General features: G+C 46.0%; 1 protein-coding gene across 5 annotated transcripts in view; it reads right to left on the reverse strand.

Annotated features, from left to right (window-relative positions):
• TLK1 (tousled like kinase 1) overlaps nt 1-20,530 on the reverse strand; it is a 1,414,233-nt gene that overhangs the window by 1,208,397 nt on the left and 185,306 nt on the right. Inside the window, exon 2 of one of the 5 annotated variants that reach the window (XM_069616195.1) lies at nt 1,150-1,249. The exons of the other annotated variants lie outside the window; for them this stretch is intronic. Within the exon in view, the coding sequence (XP_069472296.1) occupies nt 1,150-1,194 (45 nt within the window). The 5' untranslated portion in view covers nt 1,195-1,249. The remainder of the gene's footprint in view (nt 1-1,149; nt 1,250-20,530) is intronic. 5 annotated transcript variants of the gene reach the window in all.

Below are 20,530 nucleotides of genomic sequence, written 5' to 3' on the forward strand. Positions count from 1 at the left end.
TTTTTTACCAACTGTCAATCAAACCTGTTGGCTGGACAATGAGCTAAGCTCACACCATGTCATGAATGGCAGGATTAGATTTGTATAGAATAGAAAGCACACTATAAATCTAGTAAAGGTACTCCTTACATACTTCCATAACAGATACCCCATCTACTTCTCAACTAACATTACCATTTCCTACAACAAACTACCTTTTTGAAATTGCATTCTATAGGAGTTGTACTTTGTATTATCCACCCGTTAGGTTTTCCATTTCAATACTAAAACGTTGAATGCATTGACCCTCTCCAACTTCAGAGAGAAGCTAAATCCAAGTAGGTTACCATGCCACAAAGTTTAAAAAACAATGAATTATACTTAAAATCTCCCGATGGGTTGCCCCTTCTAGGTGATAGCAGTGACGGATTGATGTTCTTCAAATGACAGAGCAAGTTTAGAAGCCAGAGGTGAGTACCTTAGCTATTGGGGAAAATGCTCAATATGCATCACCCACCCATTAAAAACCTAGGATAGCACATGGATCTACCCTTAATCGGCCGGCAAAGCCCCCATTCTTCATGCTCACAGTAATTCTTGAAACTCTACTACTTCAGTGAACGCCTTAACGGACAGCCACGTAGCACTATTTATACACACCCTCCTTTTCAGAAGCAGACCAAGATTCTGTGGCGATGATTGTGGCGTTTCACATCTTCTGCCATGTTAACATCCTTACAATGGGCGTCCACTCAGGAGCAGTTAACTCATTGGGCAGCGAAGGGACAAGCCTTTATATGCACTACACCTGAGCAACCAGAGACTGGCAGATAGATGTATCCTATATAAACTATGCAAGGTTACTTTAAAATTGGGACTTCATGTTTTCCAAGGACCTACTGCTTGAAGTGACAGATTTCAGCATTGATATTAATCTTAATCGATCAGAAAAGTTTAGTCTGTTCAGTTTTGGATGGTGGGTGGGGTTTGCTTGGGGCAATGGGGCAGTTTAAAAACCTGTTGCATGTCGACCTGCAAAAGTACTTTGATTTTCAGGTAAATCACTAGGAAAAATATCTATTCAAGAACAATCATTTGAAAGAAACCCTTGATGAGCATTCCCTCAGTGATGGAAAGAGTAGCTTTAAGCACAAAGAACAAGTTACTCACTGTAGTGACTGTTGTACTCCTACTCCATAGTCCCCTTTCCTCCATACTTTTGGATATCCTTCTCTGGCAGCACAGGACCGGTGTGTGATGCAAAGTAGTGCTATAGATTTAAAAATAAAGAGTGCTAGTGAACATTCACGTCCCGCCGTGCACAGGCTCTTCCCTCGCACATGCTCCCTGCCACAAGGGCAAGTCCTTTCATTTGCCTGGTAACAATTGGTCTCTTAAAAGATTGGCAGAGGAAATCGACTATGGACAAGGAGTACAGAGGTCATTAGTGAGTAGCTTGTTCTTACACCTACATCCTATTGTACCTTCGTAGTTGAGCTAGATTTCAAAGCACCCATTACTGACAGATCTATACATTTTTAGGCACAAGATGATGCAACCTTAACCAAAGAAATTTCATTTGGCAGGCTGTCAAAAATGCACACTTACCAAAACGTTAATCAAGGGAATTCTGCTTTCAAAGTAATCATGCAAAGTTGCAATGTTAGATCCTTCTATCCCAAGTTGGCATTTCTGGTACAGAAAGCTGTTGAAGATGTAGTAGTGACATATCCTCACTGAGCGACATGATGTGGCACTGTCCAAAGTGCATGGGGAGTTTTGGCAAGTGTGGATAAGCTTGATTTAGGGATAATGGGTGAAAGGGTGGGAGTAGGGGAAGATTGGTTGAGTGCTCACCAGAAGCAACCAGCAATATAAAAGACCAGCGGAAAACTGGTGGAGCACATTCATTTTGGTGAAATTTGAAGTTGGGATGTTTGTCCAAGTGATAAGGACCAGTATGGGGAGTGTGAATATGGTCAATCTAGATGAACAAGTTACTTACCAACTGGTAACGTTCTTTGGACTGGATGTTCCTCCAACATATCCCACATCTTTGACATGTAATGTCCACAGCTGTGCTACTTTGGAAATTTTTCAGCAGCGGGCATCCTGCGTTGATGGCGTTGGGTCGATGTCCCTCGAAGGCCTCTGTTGACTGTGACGTCACTGGATTTTATAAATAGGACGCATGGCGCCTGTAGCCTCAGTTTATGTTTTTTCCTCCATAACATGTAACCTGCTCGTACACAATGCCTGCTTGACTGCACATAGCCTTGAGAAAACGAAAGCTGCAATAGCATAGGAAATTCTCCAGAGGGGGAGGCCGGAAGGGCGATGTGGAATACGTTGGAGGAACACCCAGTCGAAAGAAGGTTAGCAGTTAAGTAAATTATTCTTCGAATTTATTGTCTCCAACGTATTCCACATCTTTGACAGACTCCCAAAGCAGTACCAGAAAATGGAGGGTGAAGAATTTAGAAAACCCAATCAGATGGCAGAATAAAGAACCACGTTAGCAAAGGCCATATCTTGACAATGGCGCGTATCCAGGGAGTAATGTCTGACAGGTGTGGACAGAAGCCCATGTAGCTGCGTCACAAATAGGACTAAAAGGAACTCCCTTCTGCAGGGCTGTGCAAGTAGCCACGCCCGTAGTGGAGTGAGCTCGCAACCCCTCAGGAGGGTCCTTGCCGGCCAATCTAACATTCAGTAATGGTGAGGATAATCCACCTGGACAAGGTCTGTTTGGTAACAGCCTGGCCCAATCGGTGTACAGCGTACCCCACAAAGAGTTGATCGTCCACTCTGACCCTGGACATCCTAGAAATCTAAAAGCTCAGAGCTCTCCTAGGGTCCAACCTATGGAGTCACTCCTCTTCCTTACCAGGATGAGGAGGAGGATAGAAAGTACAACTTTCTGGCTTAAATGAAACTCAGACACTACCTTACGTAGAAAGGATGGACGTACCCTCAGTACAACCCTAGCCTTGTGGAACACAGTGAAGGGTGGCTTAGATGACAGTGCCTACAATTCACTCACTGTAACCGCAACCAAGAAAACCGTCTTGAAAGACAACATTCTCAAAGGACAAGAGTGCAAAGGTTCAAACGGAGCACCCATCAGGAATTTCAAGACCAAATTCAGTCAGCCCTTTAAGAAATTAGGAAATCAAAGGAATCTTAAATTAAGAACATTCTTCAGACGAGCGCTTGAAGATGGAGAGCGCTGCCAGGTAACCTTTAATGGTACCTACTTGGAGACCCCTGTGGGCCAAAGAAAGCAAGAAAGACAGAACCATGGGAATTGAACACTGAAAAGGTTAGGCATCGTGTCCTCTGCACCAGTCGCAAGACATACGGCAGGGACTTGGTTGCCGGCCGCTTAGCCGAAAGCAACACCTCCATCATGTCACCCAGGAGGTCCCAATCCTTATCTCTCAACCTTTCAGAAACCAAGCGTGAAGGTTGAGATTCTTGAGCTCTGGATTGAGAACCCTGGCCCGGGCCCTCCCACCCCCAACCGCAACCCTGCACCTTCCTGCAATGCCCCCAAACCCCCTTACCACCTCGGATCGTCGGCATGAGCTCCCCATACTGTGAGGGAAGCATCCATCACCACAGCTTGTGGAGGGAGTGGCAGGTGAGCCTGGGATGATCCAGAGCTTGCTCGGGAGAACATGCTTGAATCAGCCAGTCGTCCAGGTAGGGGTAGACGTGACTCCCCCCACGCCCTAGATACGCTGCCACCACCATTAGCTTGGGGAAGACCCTCGAACGGAGGTCAATCCGAATGGCAGGAGCCAAAACAAAGTGCGAGCTGCCAGCAGCAAACCTTAGGTATCTTCTGTGCTTTGGATGTATCGGCACATGAAAGTAAGCATCCTGTAGGTCCAGAGAAGCTTGTCCAACCAACGCCAAGTCCAAGATGGGTCTCAGTCCCCAGTCTTTCTTTGGAATAAAAAAATATGGTGAATACCATCCCTTGTTCCACTCCGCTACAGGTACTAGTTCTATAGCGCCTTTCTCCAGCAGAGTCTAGATTTCCTGCACAACGAGCAGCTCCAGTAGCTTCAAAGAGACTCCCCGGTGGATTGTCATGAGGCCGCTTTAGGGAGGGAAGGCAGTAGCCGTGGGCTATTGTCTCCAGAACCCACAAATCCGAAGTAATAGCTCGCCATTCTTTGAGATGCTGAGACAGTCTGCCCCCAACCGGTGAACCATGCAACATGGCCTCATAACTGTGGAGTGGCTATTGCAGCGCCTGAAGGCAAAGAGGCTGCTGCTTGAGCAGCTTTAACACCTCTATTTCCCCCGACAACCACAGGTACTATTTTGTTAACCCCTTTGATTGGCGGCTCCTCGCGTCCTACCGAAAGTCGAGTAGTAACGAAAGGAACCTCCCCTCCATTGTTATCCTAGGACGAAAAGGCAGAGGTTGACGCACTGCTGCAAAAGATTTAGCAGCAGCTTTGGAGGTCTGCAACCTCAAGGCTCTCGTCAGCCTTGCTGCCTAACAAATGAGCCATCAAAGGGCATGTTCAGAAGACGGGCCTGCACATCAGAGCAAAACTAGACTTCCGCAACCACGCAAACATGCGTATCACGGTGCTCGCAGCCATGGGCTGGCTTACACTGTTAGCCATGTCAAATCCAGACTGAAGGGATTCACACATAGCATCCTTGCCATCCTGCACCAGAGCAAGGAACCCATCCCCTTCTTCCCCCTCGGGAATATGCTCAGCCACTAGAGAGACGCAATTCCAAAGTGTGTGTGAAAATCTTGCCAAGGCACAAGTGGAGTTGGCTGACTTAAACGCCATACTCCCAGCAGAAAACACCTTGAGTGCCCAACCATCGAAGCGCTTGTCATCCCTATCAGGAGGGATGGTAGGGTACACGCCACCTAACTCGAGATGGCCATAGCCGCCTGAACCACCAAACTCTCGGGAGTGGGTTGAGTGGATAGGTAGCTCGGGTTGCTACTGGAAGGGCAGTAGTTTTTAGTTAACGACTTGTTAAACGCCGGAAGAGACTCCGGGGTCTGCCAAGCAGCTGCCACCCTTTTTTACAAAGTCAAATGAAAAGGCAACACAGGGTCAGTGGACGGACCTTGATCCAAAATATCAAACAAGTCATCCTGAACAAATGCATCCGGAGGACTAGACCAACCAAGATACTCCGTAACCCTAGCCATCAGTCTCCTGTAAGAGGTCACAGCATGAGCCCCAGGCTCAGGCCTGCCAAACTCCACCTCAGGAGATGTGTTCAAGCCACTGGCATCATCTAGAGATTGATGTAACTCTTCCAACTGACTGTCCCTGGACAAAAGACAGGAGCCACATCTGGCTCAAAAGGGTCAACAGGGTCAAACTCCAACTCTGACCTCTCCTCATCTTCGGATATCATCCAGAGGAAGAAATAACTCCTGCCAAGGGACAGAGGTGAGTCTGGAATCCTTAGCAGGCTTCACAGACTTGGATTTAGCCTTCCTTGGAGGATCCACAGTACCAGGGACCTCCATTGGCAAATTTTGTCCAAATGGCCCCTAAAGCGTAGAGGGCGCAGAGGGATGGAGCAAAGGCAAAGCACCGTCCTCTGTATCCGATGGACACGGCGTCCACTCAGTCGACACCGACCTCAAGCCCTTACCAGATTTCTGCAGTTTCGCTGGGGACGAAGACCGAGAACTGGACCTAGCACGTCTCTGGCGATGAACATGAACCTTGTCCGAATGGGACCTCGACGGTTCCCCATGAGTATTGCGCCGAGGAACCGGGCCCGAAGGCGCGTGAGCATCGGACCAAAACCGTTCCCTGCTGGCTTCTTCTGAAGGCGCGGACGGAACTGTGCCCTGCGATTGAAAGATTGCTCGCATCTGCTCCCGAAAGGCCTCCCATTCCTCAGGAGTCGAGAATTTAGTGAGACAAGCCACTTTCCTCGCAGCGCCATCATCCAACGTTGACAGGGAAGGCGACCGGTGACGCCGCTTCCGGGAGTGCCTAGACAAGGACGAGTGGCAGAACCCACTCTGGGATCGAGATCCCCGGGACTCCTTCCGACGAGGAGTCAACGCTCGAATCATCGGTGAACATACCTTTCGCAGCTTTGAAATTTACTGAGTTTAGTACCCCGACCTACCTGTAACTTCCCCTTGCGCTCCCGCAAGGCCTTAGCAGTCAGCGACTGGCATTCCAAACAGTGAGTGTCATGACTCTCACCCAGACACCACAAACAAATTCAGTGCGGGTCCGTAATCGACATTTTAGACTTACAGTCCCGGCAAGTCTTAGGGACAGACTGCGGAGTTGGAGGGGTAGACGAAGAAGACATTATCGAAGAATGCACAAGGTGCACAGAGTTCTCGAAAGAAAACACGTTTGCGGATTAACACGGAACTGAGGCCACTGGTGCTGTGCACCCTATTTATAACATCCGGTGACGTCACCCTCGACAGAGGCCTTCAAGGGAGATCAACCCGACGCCATCGACGCAGGACGCCCTATGCCGAAAAATGGCCCAAGCAGCACAGCTGTGGACATTACATGTCAAAGATGTGCAATATGTTGGAGGACACAATCCATTCAAAATGAAAGAGTAGTTTGTGAAGCATGACCACATGAGAGTCTAATCCCTCTGTGCGATCTTGTGTTTTGCCCTATGTGGGGGACAGGGTAGAGGGGTTACGTTGATGCTCTCCTGCTGCGGCCTTATCTTGCAGATTTTAGCTTCTGGGCACCTTGAATATTTTGAAGTTGGTTAATCAGTGTACCGGGTTTAGTCAGTTCTAGCTGCTTACTGGATACCCATGCACCAGCTTGGCCTTTTACCTATTGTTTTTGGACAATTGTAAAGTTTTGTTCCCTCAGTGAATTATAAAATAAATGTTCTATAAGCGAACCTGGCAGTTGCCACTTTGCCTTAACCAAATTAGTCCCCTTCCTGACAGGATAGAATTCCAAACTCCACTCCAAATTCAATTGTGTGATGGTTGATTTTGTGGCCTTAATGCGAAGGAAACGGGCCCATGAATTACAGATAGTCAGAGGCCCTAATGTCTGGTCTATTCCAACTAAAGTTACAAGAAAGTCCTCATTAGAATGTGTAGAACACTCTCTGCCTACAAATCGGTTAGGAAATTACACCTAGTGTGGTGGGGGGCTCAGACCAGACCACCTATGGTTAAAACCTTTTTAAAAATAAAAATATGTTATGCATTCATCTTTTTGGATAATTAGAAAAGGGGGATGGTTTGAGAACTAAACACAAGGCCTATAACTCATTCTGCAGGCAGTTATGGGTACCAGAAAAAGGGGTCCACAGCGTAACATGCCTGATGTGTCGGAAAGCCATTGTTTTAAAACGTTATGTCAAAAGGGCAGACCACTCAGTGTTCAGGTCTTAACAAGGACATGGGGCTTGGGTTTGTGCTTGAAATCGCCTAATCACCTTAAAATTCCCCTTAATGACCATATATCATACCAAGAAAAACAATGTAACGTTTCAGCTGATCAATAGGCTCTGAACCAGTGCAACTTGATGCCCGAGGTTACCAACTCCGTAATGTATGCTGGAACTTAATACAAGGTGCTACTAGGCGGGTCCTGAGGCAGTTCCAGTAGCTCGGAAAAATCAATACCTGTTGGGCCACATATGGGCTATCTGTATTTTGAGGGTCTAAATAATGCATTTCATTTTGTGCGAAATTCTGCGAAGAGTTCGAAGAGTAAAGGCATGTAGTCCATACACCCATTCCTGGGAAGAATAATGGCATCTGCCAGAGTCTGCTTCCGCTGCCTTCCAGAAAGCATTTTGGTGTGCTGCAATGCAAAAACATTCAACAATCGGTAATCCCAGTGGCTGAAAATCTGAGCATTTGAGTGAGGTGCTACCATTGGATTGATGCCTGGGTGACTCTGCTGCGTGAATCTACTTGCTCATGGTAGTATCTAGTTTTGAATGGCCAAGTACCATAGTTCCTGAGCTACTGTGCAGGGTTGTACCGGTCTTGTTATTTCTTGCTTGATGAGCTAGTGAACAAGGAAATTGTGTTGTCAGTCGAAACACCCCTTAAGCCTTTGATCATACGGAGGAAGGCCTTGCGTGCGAGAAATAACTCCCAGTTCTAAAACACTGCTAGGAGACCTTTAGTCTTCGGCACCCCATGGGTCTTTAACATCAAGTGAGTCTATAGTGTCTCAACATAGAATGCCCACTCTGACTTATTTAAGATTAGAGATCACTTCTGAATGAGATTCTGTCTCTTGGTTCAGGTTGGCCGTGAAGTGGAGTGTGCCACAAGCACAATCTATCATGTTGCACCACCAAGACAGACATAAGGCTAGGCTTCCTTTGACAAATCAGGGCAAGAACTGTAGCTGTCTAACATTTTTGTGACCATCAACCTCAGGGCCTGAACCCCCAGTTCCGAAGGGAAAGCTTTGCCCTGTTCTGTCCCACAAAGGATCAATCTATTGCAAAGTCTGTTGGAATCAAGTACATTCCTTGAAATGAACTGTGTGGTTGACGCACCTCAGAAACAAACAGTCTTGAAGAATTGAGACTGAGAAGGCATAAACATCGAGACATCTTGCCTTGATTCCCATCCCATTGGAGCATTGGCTAAGAGGAATACAAATTGAAGTGATGAGGAGCCCTGCATACACTGGAATGCTGGAGAGAACTTGGGAGTTGTGAAAGCAAGGGGAAGCTCAACCGGACACCAGATGGCAGATACTCAGCCAGTATGCAGCTGTAAGGACAAGATTCACACAAGGGGCTCATATCCTGAGGACAGGGTACTGCTGAAAGATCCTTTGAGGCAGAATGCCAGAAAGTAAAAAGATGCAGACCCACACAGGCTTTCTTTTTCAGAGAAGTGTGTGCAAGTGACAATAAAGAGGGTTAGAGAAAGACATATTAGCGGTACAGATGAATAGCAGTTAATGGATAGAAACCACTGGATAGAGACAACAAATGAGATGGTCAATGGATGGCGAGAGTGTCCAAGTACACAATGAGGATGCCACAAACACTATCCAAGCTGAAAAGGGTAGAGCCAGGACATCAGCACAGCATGGAGAAAAAGTGGAGATGTGAAGATTCTCAGAACCAGTCAGAACTGCTAGCGCTATATGGGAAAGTGTTTGGTTTGTGAAGTACTGAATCTTGTAGTCAAGAATTGTAGAGACACGAGAACTAAATATCTGAGAATCAACAAATCATGGGTTTTGAGTCCAGTTCCCAACAACCATTAATAAATTAGAAATGCATCAGTCTTGCTCAGATAATCTAAGAACTGAAGCACACTGGGACTTCAGCCCTGGAGTCCAGGCCAGTTGACTAAAATAACCATTCCTGCGGATTACCAACAGAAATATAAGTTATCAACATTACAACTCTACAAATCGTGTCTGTTCTGTATTAGACGATTACAAAAAGAAGCAGGAAAACTCTGTACTCTGGACCAGAGTATTACTATACATCACAAATCTGAAGAAATATCCAGAGAGCAAATGTTATTTAGCACAAAAGTATCAAATTTTATTCACCATGATACAAAAAAGTCAATTAATGACATTAATTTATATTATATCACATAACACGACAGCATGGGTATACATAAAAACTGGCTAAAATTAGTCCACCACAACCACCATTCATAGTGCAGCATTCACACCATACACAACACTCGGTGACATTCAACCATACATCAATTACTTAATTCTGTCATGTTTTTTAGTAACATTAGGAGGTGAGGTAAACTTTCCTCACATCTCATCTAATTATTTTAATGTTTAAAGTTTTTACACAAGCAGCAATAGAAATAATTAAAAACAATCTATTGCAAGGTTGGATCTGGGAAGAATTTACTATAGATCACATTGCTGGAAAATGGGCTCAACCGGTTTCTAAGTAGATTGTACTTTGGACAACGTCTTCATTAGGAGAAAGATGACAAAATGCTGCAAGGCAAGAGCAATACTGCATAAGTATGCGGCAGTGCCCTGTCCCACACCTAACTACAATAGCAAAAATGTCTACACCTCGTGCTCCCTGTTACAGACCATGTGTTAAATAGAAATAAAATTAAATAGGGGAATAAGAAAAAAGTCCGTAGAGCAGTGCTAGAAATAAGTGGGGTGCACCACGGAAAGCCAAAATATCACTAATTATTTGAATAACAGGGAGCATGAGGTGTAGACATTTTTGCTATTGTAGTTAGGTGTGGGACACCCCACTCCCAGGAAGCAGGACTTACCCAGCCTGAGCCCCCCCTCAGCAGAGTGTGGGTCCCCAGAAGCAAGGAAAGACCATCTCAACAGCCAGAAACCGAGGTGTTGCCAAGTGCCACTTGTTTGAAAGATTGCCGGTTGTGAGCGGAGACCGTCCCATTGCAATGCCGGAGTCCCCAAAAGTCCTGCCTCTTGTCCCCGCAACTGAGGCTCAGAAACAGATCTGCAGAGCTGCACAGGAACAGAAGTCATCTGCTGCACTTTTTCTTCAATACAAAAGTATTGTAAAGTCTGAGAGAACTTACCTCTCATTATAAAGTTGCTTGCATCTTCTACTACTCACGAGTCTAATCAGCTTGTGGCCTTACATTTGATTCTTCTTTTCTTCAAAGACTTCTAAAACATTGTGCAAAGACGTTTGTACTTACCTACTAGAAGTTATTCATCCTATACAAGACTTTTGCCCCATTGACTTTGGCCTAGTCTATTATACTGAATGACTGTTTAGAGGATCCAAAAGTATTTGCCGGCTTAAAAATATTTGTTGTCCCTTGTTGTTCTAATAACCTTTACCTTTTACCAACCTCTAACAGTATTCTAAATGCAAGCAGTAAGAGGGTGTAGGCTGTGTCTGTGGGCTATTCCAAAAGGGTCTTTACTGATTTAGAAACTGTGTTTTTGAAGTGTATGAGTGTTACTGTGATATTGCTTACTGTAATGGACTGATCAATTAATAATAGTTTATTCAAGAAACCTTGTAAGAAAGTTTATTTGAATACTTGTCACTGTGAATCTCTTTAACTCCCCTACAGCTCACACTGACCCCTCTTGAGATCAGCCTGGCTGCTCAACACGCTACCAAAACTGTAGTACAAGCTTATACCAAAGGTTGGGTTTCCTATACCTGTAGTCAAGGTTGTTGTAGTGCACCCAAAGGGTACTGCATACAAACTTTGCCTACCAGCACCATGCGACTTTGCATATCTGCACCAAGAGGCATAACCCCATATGATGGAACAGTAATGATTCCCACTAAAACCTCGGCCTGGGACCATCCTCCTGTGGCTAGGGGAGGGCAGAACGCTGCCCCGTGTTCATAGCAGGACACCTCACTCGCGAGCAAGAGCAACAATGGAAGTGATTTTGAATACCAAACTACACAAAACAAGTTATGCCTTTTAAAAGTGACTGTCATGAGAATGTGGAAAATCCAAAAACCCCATAGGAAAGCTGAAATTGTTCCAAAAGCAAAGCCAAGAGTTTATTTTTTTTAAAAAGCAAAACCAGAAACAGTACTCAAGGCAAGAGGCGAATATTGAGAGGCTTTATGACTACAGAGCTTAATGCTTATGTGCAACAAAATAAAATCTTCCAGTGATCACTCTACATTGCCAAAGTAAAATGAAAGACAATCATGTGTTCAGAATTTGATTGTTGGTACAGAGGGGACAGAAAGATTGCAAACAGGCTGCCCTTCTGGAGTAGACTATCCAGAGGGAGAGAAACATAGCTGGCAAGAAGTCTTGAAAGAGCACTAATTTGATTTCTTGTTTCCCCCCACAATAGGTTTAAAGTTTGATGCTGAAGAAGTATAATGAAGTTGTTGTTACGCTATGTTTGTAGTAACCAGTGAAGCATTTTTCTATTCTTGTTGCTGAAGTAGATTGGTGGGCACGTAAAACCATAGGGCAAGAACCATTGTAGTTGATGCTGAGCTGTGGTTCCAACAACACATTGATATGTGCTTTGTGAAAACTTGAAGTTATATTATATTCTTCCTGAAGTGAAGTTTGAAGTAAACCATCCTGACAAAGACATTTGTTACTACAAAGGAGAACCTTGTTCTTACTCCAGGAGGAGTTGGAATTGTTTATTTCTTCTTGAATCCAACTGTTGTGACATTATCTTGACTAAGACATTTGTTGTTGCGTATGGGAAGAAAACCAATGCAAGACTGTTCTAATTACAGGAGGATATTTACTGGTTTTCTTTGAACTCTGGAGAAAACCCTTGTTCAAATCTGGTGAAGGTAAATTCACCCAGGTTAGGAGAAGAGACATTGAATATATTGTGAATCAAATCATATGTTATATTGTTGAATTGAACTGCCATATATCTCCTTGTTTTATTTGATGTACAAGTGTGAGGGTCAGATATCCTTTTGTTTGAGGGTTTCCTTCAGTTTACTTTAATCAGGGAAATCCTCGTCAGGGTAGGGCTAGTGAGGAGTTTACCCAACCATTTTGTTTAACATGGCTAAAGGTGAACTCTTGAAGTTGCTTGCCTCACATTTCTGAACCCCTCACATCTATTATCTCGAAAGGCTGGACCAAAGCCACAAGTATGTGTTGAGCGATAAGCATGGCCTTGGTTGGGCAAGATTTGCAGGCCTGATGCTGCTCCACAGAGAAAAAAGAAATCTCCCAACTTTAGGTTTCCTGCTTCCAGAATGGCATCAATATAGTTGCACCTAAAGTGAGAACGAAGTTTGGAGTACATCTTTCTGCCAAAAGCTTCAAGAAGCTTGCTGTCCCTATTCAGGAGAGAATCCTGGAAAGCCTGCAGATCCCCCCCCCCCCACCATGTCTCTCCAACACCAACTATACCCCCTTCAAGCCTCTGGACAGTGTCCGTGATTGTTCTCTGTACCCCCACCCAGGCACAAAGACAGAGGCCTCTGATAAACACCTTCAATAATACCTACAAAAGCCTACGCACCAGGCTCATTCACAATAGTTTATAAGAATAAATAGCCCAATGCTGTAGCTTTAGCTTTGCCACTGTCCCACTAATAAAGCCCACCCCTCATTTTTTCGTACAGAGCCAAGCGCATCAAGGCCACCAATGGGGGCCGATGGCTGCTGTAGAAGACAACTTGCATTACATTTACCTATACAAGAGACAACACTTTTTTTTTTTGGTGCTTGTTTTTAACAGGACTTGAAATTTGTATGGGTTATTTATAATGCGCCTATACAGCAAATGGTGTTTCAAGGCGCAACAAGAAAGGAGAGGAGGGTATGGGGGGGGGGGGGGCATGAACAATAAAAACAGTTCTTCTAGGCCTTCTGTCATTCAGATCGTGCAAGTGCAGCAACAAGAAGTGCAGGGGGTGGGGAGAGCTGGTCAGAACAGAATTTATTAATGCCAAGATGGGGGAGGAAAAGTGGAGAGCACACAAGTAATATGGGGGGGGCAGGGCTAGGAGAGTGCTAAGGGGAGGCCAGGTGGACAAGTGCGCCATGTGAAAGCAAGCAAGGAATTAGGGTCCACATGCAAAGTGCTAGGACAGTCTGAATCTGGATCTGGGTCAGTAAGGGTGTAGGCCCTGCCCATCTGGTACAAGGGGAGGTTTGGGGGTGGGGGTGTTCAGTGTACAACAAAGTGCTGGGGTAGACTGGGCTAGGAAGACATGTTTCCCTGTAAGATTCGGAAGGAACCAGGCAGCCAGTCGATATGAGGCTGGGGCACATTAGCAGGGTAGGGGGAGAGGGAAGGAAGAAGAGAAGAAAAAAAATAAATAAATAAATAGGGGTTTTGAGAAGCTTCAGAAAATTAAGGCGATCCTTTTCAAGCCTGAGAGAGGCAAAGAGACGCCAATTTCAGGTGGAGGCAACAGCGGAAGAGAGATCTAGTCCCCCACACTCTGCTTGGAAAAAAGTCTGATCTGCAGACAGTTGGAGATAGAAGACCGAAGGGCTCCAGCAGGGGGGCATTTATGGACTGAGAATTGGATAAAGCAGAGTCCCAGGCCCCAGAAAGATTTGTGGATGATTGCAGAGGGTCTTGAACTTGATCCTCGCAACAACCGGGAGCCAGTGTAGAGAGCTGAGGCCTGGAGAGATGCAGTCCTGGGTTTGAGGCCAAGAATCGCAGCCCTAGTCTGGATTAGTTGAAGGGGACAAAGGGATGATTTAGGCAGATTGAGGAAGAGGCAGTTGCAGTATGTCGAGCCTAGAGGACCAGAGCTCTTGAGACAGTTTCTGGAGGTAGGTGAGGAAAGAGAAAATGCCTCAGGAGGTGCGCATAACATTGGAAGTTAGGAGAGAAGGCTGAGATCAAATGGGGTAGAGGGGCAAGGCAGCTCTTAAAGAGCCACGGCGAGAGGAGAGAGCCCCGAGGGACGCCAGAGGTGGAGAGGGTTACTGGGGAGAGAAAAGGGCCCAGTTGAAACAGGGAAGGTCAGTCAGAGAGGAAGGAGGTAAACCACTCCAGTGCCAGGTCAGTAATGCCAAGGAAATCCCAGAGCCGTATCAGGGTGACATGATCGACTGTATCAAAGGTAGAGGAAAGTTCAAGAAGCATTAGAACAGAAGGAGAGTTGGAATCAAGCTTTGAGAGCAAGTCTGCACAGGTGTTCAGGAGTGCAGTGGAGGTACAGCAGTAATTAGCTGGGCAGGAGGGGTCGGCAGAAGGTTTTCTGAGGAGAGTGTGCACGAGGGGTAGTATGAAGGAGCCAGTGGCAAAGGAGTGATTGCAGAAATCAGCCAAGGATGGAGCAAGGGATGCAATGTTGTACTTGGTAGTTCTGGAGGAGCAGGGAGCACCTGTTTGGGGGAGACTTTCGTAGAGAGGACTTGACTAGCGATCTCCTAAGGTGGCATGGGCGAAACAGGAGTGTAGGAGGGAAGGGGGCATGGGCAACCGGGGGAGGCCTGAAAGCGGGTGAGTGAGAAGGGAGGGGTGAAGGAGAGTGAGGACAGGATGAGTTTTGGTTATGAAGTGAGAGGCCAGTGCAAAGGGTCTGGGATGGCAGAGTATAGGTGGAGCCTGCAGAATGACTGTCGAGTTTCTTGCAGATTTTGAACAGTTCAGCTGTGTCGTTAGTGGCAGCAGAGATGCGGGCATGGATATAGGCTTTTTCCTTCGAGGAGATGGAGTCTGCATTGCCTTTGGAGCAGGGAACAGGTCAGTCTGTCAGAGGAGGTGCTCGAGGCCTGCCACTTCTGCTCAGCAACTCTGCGCTTGCATTTCAGAGATGCTAGGTCAGAATCCTACCATTGTGTGCTTGGATGCAGGCTTCATGTGGATCTTCCTGACAGTGGCAAGGATATCCAGAGTGTTGAAGATGGAGACTTGAAGGTTGGCAAGGTCTGTGTCAGTATGAGTGTCGGGGGCCGGAGTGGGAGGGGGAATGAAAGTGGCAGCAAAAGAATGAACCTACACTCGCTTCATCAGTTGAATGACGGAGGAGGAGACTGGTAGTGAGGGCAGAGGCTTAGCGGAGGGAACCAAGAGATCCAGGTAAGGGGACATGAGGGCATGGTCAGACCAGGAGCGGGGTCTAATGAGAGGGTTGGAGATGGGGAGGTCTGCTGAGGTGAGCATCTAAGGTGTGTCTGGCTGAGTACGTCGGACCAGTGGGAAGAACAGGGAGGAAAAGAGTGAGCGGGAGTGTCCAGAGGCCGCGGGAGTGTCCAGAGGCCGCGGGAGTGTCCAGAGGCCGCGGGAGTGTCCAGAGGCCGAATCAGGAAAGTCAAGGTGAATAGTTAAGTCTCAGAGGAAGAGATGCTTGGAGGTGTAGGCCGGGAGAGGAGAGGTCATACCACTCCGTAAGAAAGAGGGAGACCGGACGAGGGGTCCTGTAGATGGTGGCAAGTGTCAGCGAGAGGATTGGAGAGACCCCAAACCTGCAGACGAGGCATTCGAAAGAATAGTAGGTCTGAGTGCGTAGGATAGTTGCAGAACCCATTCAGGGAAGTTCAGGGCCACTCCGCCCCCAAGCCGGTTTGGCCTGGGCGTACAGAGGATCTTGTAGTCCTCCGGGAGGAGAGTCAGAAATAGTGGCAGGGCTGGCAGTGAACCATGGCTTGGTGAGAGCAAGGACATCAACGGTCGAAGTCTTCAAGGAGGTGACAGATGATACAGGAGTGATTAATGACAGTAACAGTTAAGGGTAGCTACGTGGAGATGGTTGCCACCTTGGAAGGTCTTCCGAGGTGGGGTACAGGAATGTGGTACAGTGGCTGCAAAGGACTGAGGGGGGTGGAAGAAGGAGGAGTTGCAGGAAAATGGGGGACAGGGGGAGTTGATGAGCCAGAATATGCCTAACAAAAAGGAGAAGGTTAGGTCGAGAGCCCTGGGCTGTGACAGTGCCATTCTGGTAGACATTAATGGTGCCCCTAAAGGAGGGGGAAGAGTGCTTGCCATGGGGTTCCACCATTATTGGGCAAAGAAGAGAAAGGGGAGAGGACTAAGACCATATGGGGAATCCAAAGGTCCGGAGAGGGAGCGACAAAGATGTCAGTGACAGTCTGCCTGCAAGAAGTGTTGCTGCAGGTGCCAGCGATGGGCAGACCTGGATTGGAGACCTGGAGATCTTTCTTGGACTTTTTCCTTCCAGACTTCGAGAGAGACAGGATAGCTGATAAGTAGCAGTTAAGAGTAGATGGGGGAGCAGAGAAAAGAGAAAAGGGGGAAGAACAGAGAAAAGAGAAAAGGGGGAGAGCAGAGGGAAAAAAAGGGGGAGAGCAGAGGGAAAAAAAGGGGGAGAGCAGAGGGAAAAAAAGGGGGAGAGCAGAGGGAAAAAAAGGGGGAGAGCAGAGGGAAAAAAAGGGGGAGAGCAGAGGGAAAAAAGGGGGAGAGCAGAGGGAAAAAAGGGGGAGAGCAGAGGGAAAAAAGGGGGAGAGCAGAGGGAAAAAAAGGGGGAGAGCAGAGGGAAAAAAGGGGGAGAGCAGAGGGAAAAAAAGGGGGAGAGCAGAGGGAAAAAAAGGGGGAGAGCAGAGGAAAAAAAAGGGGGAGAGCAGAGGAAAAAAAAGGGGGAGAGCAGAGGAAAAAAAAGGGGGAGAGCAGAGGAAAAAAAAGGGGGAGAGCAGAGGAAAAAAAAGGGGGAGAGCAGAGGAAAAAAAAGGGGGAGAGCAGAGGAAAAAAAAGGGGGAGAGCAGAGGAAAAAAAAGGGGGAGAGCAGAGGAAAAAAAAGGGGGAGAGCAGAGAAAAAAAGGGGGAGAGCAGAGAAAAAAAGGGGGAGAGCAGAGAAAAAAAGGGGGAGAGCAGAGAAAAAAAGGGGGAGAGCAGAGAAAAAAAGGGGGAGAGCAGAGAAAAAAAGGGGGAGAGCAGAGAAAAAAAGGGGGAGAGCAGAGAAAAAAAGGGGGAGAGCAGAGAAAAAAAAAGGGGGTGAGAAAGAGGGACAGAGAGACTGCACAATGCACAAACAACTCACAAGGCGGCCCAGCAACAAGACAGGCGCAGACAAATCAGGTGCACAATAAAGCAAGTCCAGACCGGTGAAGAGTCCAGAGGCAAGCGGAGGGCGAGCTTGGAGAAGAGGCCAGGCGACTTGGTCCTTTTCACGAGCCTTCGAAAGGAAGGCCCTGTTGTGCATCAACTACAAACCCAGCGGTGCACTTGTCATTCATGGAGAGGATCCACATAGTAGGCCATCACAAGGGTCCCCTTGTAATCCCCGCTTAGAGCCAAATATCACTTGGGTCTGTCAATGAGCCTCATCACTCCGATGGGAGAGTACTGCCTCCATCCAACCCAAACTCCTTCTTGGGTATACAATCTAATATTTTTTTGATTTAATTTTGTACAGTTTATATAAACTTTTGAAATATAAACCTTAAGTATTAACTACATAAAACCTTAAAATAGAATTAGAAGAGAAAAGGGAGAAGCAAGAATATGGAGAACAGAAAAGGCGATTCATTTGTTACAATACAAGACTCCACTGAACTAAATGAGTGTTTACGCCTCATTGCTTATAGATTTCTCCATCTCCAACCTCTTTTGTAGCTTTTCTAGATACATCGTAAGTGCTACTGTTTATTTTTTACATTCGCTGTGGCGCCACCAATCCTCAGTACTATAAGTCAAGCATTTGTCCATCTCTTTCCCTAGGTAAATGTTCTCAAATTTCTTAAGGTTGGATAGAATAGGACCAGATGTTTTAGATTTTCCCCTTTATAGTTACAGAATCTGCAATTTGTCTTTCCAGACTGAATCAGTATTCTTGGTTTGAGAATTTCCTTAGTTTCATATAAATTCAATCTGAATTTTAAATACAGCTTTCTCAGACATTTACATGGCCAAATGATCATGTAATTGGGAATGGTGTTGAAACTTTTAGCTTCCGCAGGCGAGTTTTTCATACATTTATGGTTTCATCTTTTTTCTACAGTTTCGATTGAATTGAAGTAGTTTTTTCTTTACTGCATTTGGATTAAACCATAATGTTTTTTCATCCGTCACCAGTTGATTCAAAATGTCCTTAGATTTTTGTCTCCACAGATTTATTGCGGTCTTGCTCTCGTTTTGGATCAATTAGTGCTTCAAAAGGTGTTAATTCAGCTTCTTCCATAGGTCTTCCTGTATTGGGTTAATTTATTCCACCTTATTCTGGCATTTAATGTGGATAAACCCACTTCGTACAGGACACATGCAGTGGGAAAACCTTGTGGTAACTGCAAGATTCGTTTCCAGAACATGCTTTCGCACCTGGCCCAAATCTGTGATCAACATCCAAACATACTTTCGGCTCCAAAGATCAAAATTGATAGAAGCAGCTAGAAATCAAGGACGAGGCCCTTCTCAGGCACCTCCACTTGGCCCTGGCCATAGCATTGCAAACATCCAGAAAAGGGTTTAAGTGCAACATCATAGGTCGATGCATTCTAGAAAACTTAGACCCAGCATACAGAGTAGCCCAAGCACTTACAAAATTCCACAATCGTAGCCAAACAAATGCTGCTTAGCTCACATTTCAGGGAGCTGCAATCTTCTCTCTGTTGCACATCCAGTTTAAATTACTGGTCTAGCATTCGACCAAGCCAGGGGATGGGGGGGTTGCTATGGCCCATTGCTTTTGTGGTCACATAGGGCGCACAACAGCTACAAGTTTAGGAGGAGGGTGGGGTTCTTCTGCTGCCTTCGCTGACATTTCCCAAAAGACATCTTGCCAACTTGTACAAACGTTGGCAATCTAAAAGCACAATTTAGTCAACACCCAAATACTTCCGAGACAGAGCCCAGCAGCCCCTCCTCTCCTTCCCGCTCCTATGTAGTGTAAATTAGCTGTTACTGGCTGAGGCACAAACTTTCCTTGCTCAAGCTCACACCTTGTGAAAAGAATCCTTGACCGCCCCTCCACACCCTTGGAAGGACAGCCTTTAGAAACTGGATGAATAAAGCATGGCTGCCCTTGCTGCTCCCATAATTTTAACTGTGGCAAAAGTATAAAATAAAAAAATAAATAAATAAATACAACAAAACCCACAAAAACACAAGATGCTTAGCTAGAAGAAAAGGTTTTCTACCTCTGGTAATGTTCCTTTCGACTGGATGTACCTATTCCTCATCTTTGATATTCGAAATCCAGCTCTGGATAATAAATTCTGCAAAGCGCACTATGCGTCAATGCAGTCGACTATGTCCCTTGCGGACCTCTGTCTTGAGGGTGATGTCATCTAAGGTATATATAGCACGCACAGTGCCCATTGGCTTCAGTTCTATTTTTTCTTTCAGTAGAAACTACCCGCATAGCCACGGGTTTGACCGTACTAAGCTTTGAAGGAGCGAAATCTGTAGCAGCATGGGAAATTCTACTGTGGGGTAGGCTGGGAGAGCGATGAGGAATACGTGGGAGGCGCATCCAGTCAAAAGAACGTTACCAGGGGTAAGTAACTTGTTCTTCAAATGGATTGTGTCCTCCCATGTCTCCATCCATCTTTGATAAGACTCCCAAAACAGCGTTTGGTTTGATGGAGGGAGTAAGAATTTAGCCATTAACGGTTTCCATGAACTGAATGGAGGACAGCCTTTCCAAAGCTTCCATCCTGACCGAGGGAAAACTGAAGGCAGTAAGCTTTGTCAACGTGTGTATGGTAGACCACGTAGCTGCCTTTTGATCGGGACATCCCTTTGCAGAGCCGTAGAGGTAGCCATGTCCCTGGTGGAATGGGCCCTTAAGGCTTCTGGAGGATTCATGCCTGCCAGCCTATAGCATTCTAAAATTGCCCGAATGATCCAAAAGGTCTGCTTTGTCACAGCCTGACCCGGTTTTTGACCTGTATAGCCTATAAAAGGCTGATCTATACAAAGTTTGGATAATCTACAGATTTAGGAGAAATTATTGGAGCCACATAGATCTTTAAGCTTCTCTTTGCCAGGATGAGGTGGAGGATAGAAAGTGGGCAATACAATTTTCTGTCTTTCATGAAAATCAAAAAAATGAAGATTTAACACTCAGAACAACCTTATCCTTGTGGAAAATAGTAAAGGGTGGCTTGGATGACAGTGCCTGCAATTCACTCTACGGGCTGAAGTTATTGCTACCAATAGAATGGTTTAAAATGCTAGCAAACTTAACAGACATGAAA

The sequence above is a fragment of the Ambystoma mexicanum genome, chromosome 9 (assembly GCF_040938575.1).
Source record: "Ambystoma mexicanum isolate Mex_15411 chromosome 9, UKY_AmexF1_1, whole genome shotgun sequence".
Taxonomy (NCBI): Eukaryota; Metazoa; Chordata; class Amphibia; order Caudata; family Ambystomatidae; genus Ambystoma; species Ambystoma mexicanum.